The sequence below is a fragment of the Dipteris shenzhenensis genome, chromosome 17 (assembly GCF_047967505.1).
Source record: "Dipteris shenzhenensis isolate YYH24624 ecotype China chromosome 17, Dip_SZ_1.0, whole genome shotgun sequence".
NCBI lineage: Eukaryota > Viridiplantae > Streptophyta > Polypodiopsida > Gleicheniales > Dipteridaceae > Dipteris > Dipteris shenzhenensis.
Window position 1 is genome coordinate 7,162,502 of NC_141612.1, and position 4,360 is coordinate 7,166,861.

General features: G+C 44.8%; 1 protein-coding gene across 1 annotated transcript; it reads left to right on the forward strand.

Moving 5' to 3' along the window:
- The first annotated feature begins 887 nt into the window (after positions 1–887).
- On the forward strand, positions 888–3,074 carry LOC147891610 (F-box protein At1g67340-like). The gene is made up of 3 exons (XM_087388231.1): positions 888–1,311; positions 1,563–1,725; positions 2,056–3,074. The coding sequence occupies exons 1-3, from the start codon at positions 1,079–1,081 to the stop codon at positions 2,863–2,865; spliced, it is 1,206 nt and encodes a 401-aa protein (XP_087244357.1). The 5' UTR covers positions 888–1,078; the 3' UTR covers positions 2,866–3,074.
- Positions 3,075–4,360: the final 1,286 nt, after the last annotated feature.

Consider the following 4,360-nt stretch of genomic DNA (forward strand, 5'->3'; position numbering starts at 1 on the left):
TCAAGGTTTCCACCAATCTACGATTAACTCGAAAGAGGAAAGATAAGGAATACACATAATATAAGGAATCGATGAAAAATGTTCACGGGTGACAAAGATGGCCCCGTGTCGAAGAAAGATATGGCAATCGAATGTAATGATGATGGGAAAATAAAAAATTCATGGGACATCCATCCGCTCAAGGTGGAAAACTAGAATCACTATCTCTCAAGGTGGACGAAGGAAAACACCCGTTAGTGTGGGCTTTGCCATAGCGGAGTCCAAGCATCACGCAATGACAAAACATCGATTTTGAAATCTGGCAATATAAGGTGGAGAGCAACAATCATAATCAAGTAATTTAGCATGGAGAGCAACAATTAATTTAGGATGCATCATGCAACTTTGAATCAATTGAGCAATGGCAGCTAGCTTAAAAAGTAAAAACTGTAACAGATCAAAGAGAGAGCTTAGAAAGAACATTCTCTAGGAAGACTTTTGGTTAAAAAAAAGGGGATGATTAAGCCCCTAGTGTAGGCCTTTTTTGTATAGCTAAGGTACTTTTTTTTTTTTTGAGGCGAGACCCCCCCTCTAATAAACCCTGCATTTTATTAAAAAAAAAAAGGGGATGGTGACAATCTTAGAATGTGTATCCTCTCCTCCAAGCTATACCACATGTCTGCTTTCCGTCTAATGGTTAATAGAATAGATTTTATCTTAATTTTTTAAAGGAACGAGGGGTGCCCCGAGCTACGCCAAGAGTTAAGTGAGGTTAACACCAACGTGCGACTAATAAGCTAAGGGGCCAAAAGACCCGTGCACTTGGCCTTTATGAACGGCCAGGGAGACTATAAGAATGGCGCTGTACGCCTCCTCTTTCTCAGCTGCGGCCCTCCTCTGAATCCCTTTCTCCCCATCCTTCGCCTCCCTTGTGGATGTCATACCTCATTCGTGGCTGTACACCCTTTCCACCACCTCTCTTCATCGCCCTCGCCATCCATCTATGTAGCTACTTCCATTAGCTAACAGTTTTCCCGGGGAAGAAGAATTTCGTGACACCCTCACATTCCTCCTAATTGGATTGCTCTCCCTTGCCACAATGCGGACAAGACATGCGGTTTATCCCTCTCCGGTACCCTCCTGCTGCGATCGACGGCACCCAGCCACGAACTACGCTTCTCCACGCCTGGCAAAGAGAGCTCGAGTCGTGCCAACCGTCCAGCCAGCTGTAGGCCGTTTTGATGCACTGCCCGATGACTTGCTCCAGTCGATTTTCGTCTCTCTGAGCTCATCTGCCGCTTCTCCTGCGGATCTTATCAGTCCAATGTTGACGTAAGTCCTGTATCTCTGTCGCTTGGAATGCTTGCAGTTCGGTCCTGGTTGCACTCTCCATACGCAACCTCCGTGGCGGTTACACAGGAGAGTTGCGATTAATAGCGTCTCTGTTTGTCTCCGATCCTTCCAAGCGGTTATTCAGCTTTTGCATTACTCGCACGCTCCAAAGAACCATCCGGGCGCGTACGATGCAAGCCTTAGCAACGTTCTACTGCGCTTGATGTTAACTTTTATTGCTATGTACGCAGCTGCAAGAGATTTCTGAAGATAGCATCGAAATCTGTAATTCTAGCCAAAGCATCAGTCGCAGCGCTCAAAGTGAAGGCATCCCACTGGTCCGAGGGGACTCACCGTTTCCTCACGCTGTGCGCGGAGGCAGGGAATGTAGAGGCTCGCTACACTCTGGGCATGGTGGGTCGAATTCCGTGCTTGGGTTTATCATTTGTATATACAAAGAGGGCTCAAGAAACCTCTTCCTGTCCAGTTGAAACGGATTCGCGGAGGAGTATTGAATCCCCAATACACTAAGTCGTCATTTCCTTTATCATTTCGTTGTCCCTCTTTTAATATTATGGGGCTCAAGAAACCTCTTCCTTTCCAGTTGAAACGGATTCGCGGAGGAGTATTGAATCCCCAATACACTAAGTCGTCATTTCCTTTATCATTTCGTTGTCCCTCTTTTAATATTATGTGTCGTGAACAAGTTTATCTCACCACTGCCATTCTCCGTTTGCGTGCTAGATTCGATTCTACTGCCTGCTCGATAGGATTAGCGGACTTCAATTGTTGGTAACAGCGGCCGTATCCTCTCATTCGTACGCTCTCCATTCTTTGGCTGTCATACAATTCAACGGCAGCGGTGGAAGCAGGAAAGATAAGGACCTGAACGCTGCAGTCGTGCTTTGTGCCAAGGCAGCGTCCATGAACCATATCGATGCAATGCGCGAGTTCGGCCATTGTCTACAGGATGGCTACGGCGTCCCCAAGAATGTGATGGACGGTCGTCGCTTGATCCTAGAGGCGAACGCCCGGGAGGCAGCAGCTGCCGTGACCGCTAACTCTAAAGTTCCAGAGATAAACTTGCGAATGACGGCCAACAAAATTGCCATCGGTTGTTTCCGCCAGCAATTCTTTGCGCACCCTGCTGCCCGAAATATCAGTAGAGCCCAACGAACCGCGCTGCAGAATGCTGCTCTGCATGTTAGCGATTATCTTGAGCAACATCCTGTATACAAAGTTCTCCAGAGTGGTGGGTGCTCTCTTTTAAGTGATTTCGGTTGCAATGTGCCGCCTCCCAAGCTTCACATCGCCAACGAATTTTTGGTAGAATGGTTCGCTTTGCATCCACCGCCATCGGGCCTGAGGTTGTGCTCGCATGCGAACTGTGGGCGGCCGGAGACCCGGAAGCACGAATTTAGAAGGTGCTCCGCTTGCGGTACGGTGAACTACTGTTCGCGGGCTTGTCAGGCTCTAGATTGGAAGCTTGAGCACAAGTTCAATTGCGTGCCAGGTGCAATAGAGGACGGCAACGATGAAGGAGATGACAATTAGTTGGCTGACCCAGAAGGGGACGATTTAATTTGAAGGATAGATGGATGAAGTCCGGCGAAGGATTGTAGAGTGAGTACTTGGTCGCATCAGGAAATGCAAGGGTGAAATTCGCGGTGGATCTTCGAATCTTTAATTGTACTCAGAAATCTAGGACTGTACCTTAGAACATGGACGAAGTTCGAACTCTATCGAGTTGTGTATCAAAATTTCTGCGGAGGCGATGATCGCTTACCTTGTATTTTGCTCTTTCTAGTTTTCTTTCGATTGCCAATTCGTGCGTACATCCGTCTCTCGTCATCCAAAACACAAAACATTGTTGATGGTAAGCTACGAAGAGCCTGGGTAAAATTCTATAGTGAATGAAAGAAATAATTTTGAACCACTCAAATAAACAACCTTGTATGAAATACTGAAATCTATTTGGGATACGTTAAGTATGCAAGTCATTTCTTAAACCTAGATCCATAAAATACACCATAATAATGACGACGTATGAGATTTGAGTCCATTTTGTGAATTAAATTTTGGTAAAGAACGTACTAAACTCTCTACTAGCATTGGAGAATGTGAAAATAGCGTCACGATATTCTTAGTTGCTAGTGCCTTTTATCTTGTCTAGCCTTTTTGCCCTTCTCTTCTTTCATAGACTTAAGTTTGTCACTTTTTTATTTTGGAGTTGGGCGAATGCATGGTTGGGTGGAGTAAAAAACAATGTCCCCATACTTTTTTTTTTGACTACTTGTATATTGAAAGTTGAAAAATGAAGTGTTCCAATTTAAAATGAGCTTTTAAAAAAAGGGGATCATCTTGTAACTCCCTATTCCCACATGCACATCTTACAGATTTCACATGTCTTAGCTTTGCCATCCTCGTCCTATTGACATTCACTTTCATTTGTTTGGTTTAAGAAGTTGCCATCTCGTTTGGCCCTTGCATGGTATGCTCTTTATGTATTCTTGCATTTTAAACTTTACATGTCATGCTTGGCTATCGAGCCATGTTGCAACATTGATTCCTGGCTATTGATGAGTTGCATTACAACATGTATGCGTGGTTGGTCCTTGTAAGTGTCATGCCCTATGTTAGTATTGTGCACTTGGATGTTTTCAACTACCTAGAGAGCTAAGGGCAACAATGTTGCTAAGCAAGTGTTAGAGTTGCATGTTTGAGAGGCAATCTATGTGCGAATAACACCACAAATACTAGTATTCAGACACTGTTGGCTGCTTCTCTCTCTCTCTCTCTCTCTCTCTCCAAGGGCAACAATGTTGCTAGGCAAAAGTTAGAGTTGCATGTTTGAGAGGCAACTTATGTGCGAATAACACCACAAATACTAGTATTCAGAGTGTTGGCTGCTTCTCTCTCTCTCTCTCTCTCTCTCTCTCTCTTTGTGTCTCTCTCTCTACTAGTACCACTATGCAAACCCATGCTTCAATTCTTTCAACTATTTAGAGAGCTATGAGGGCAACAACTCTCCTAAGCAACCATTGAAGTT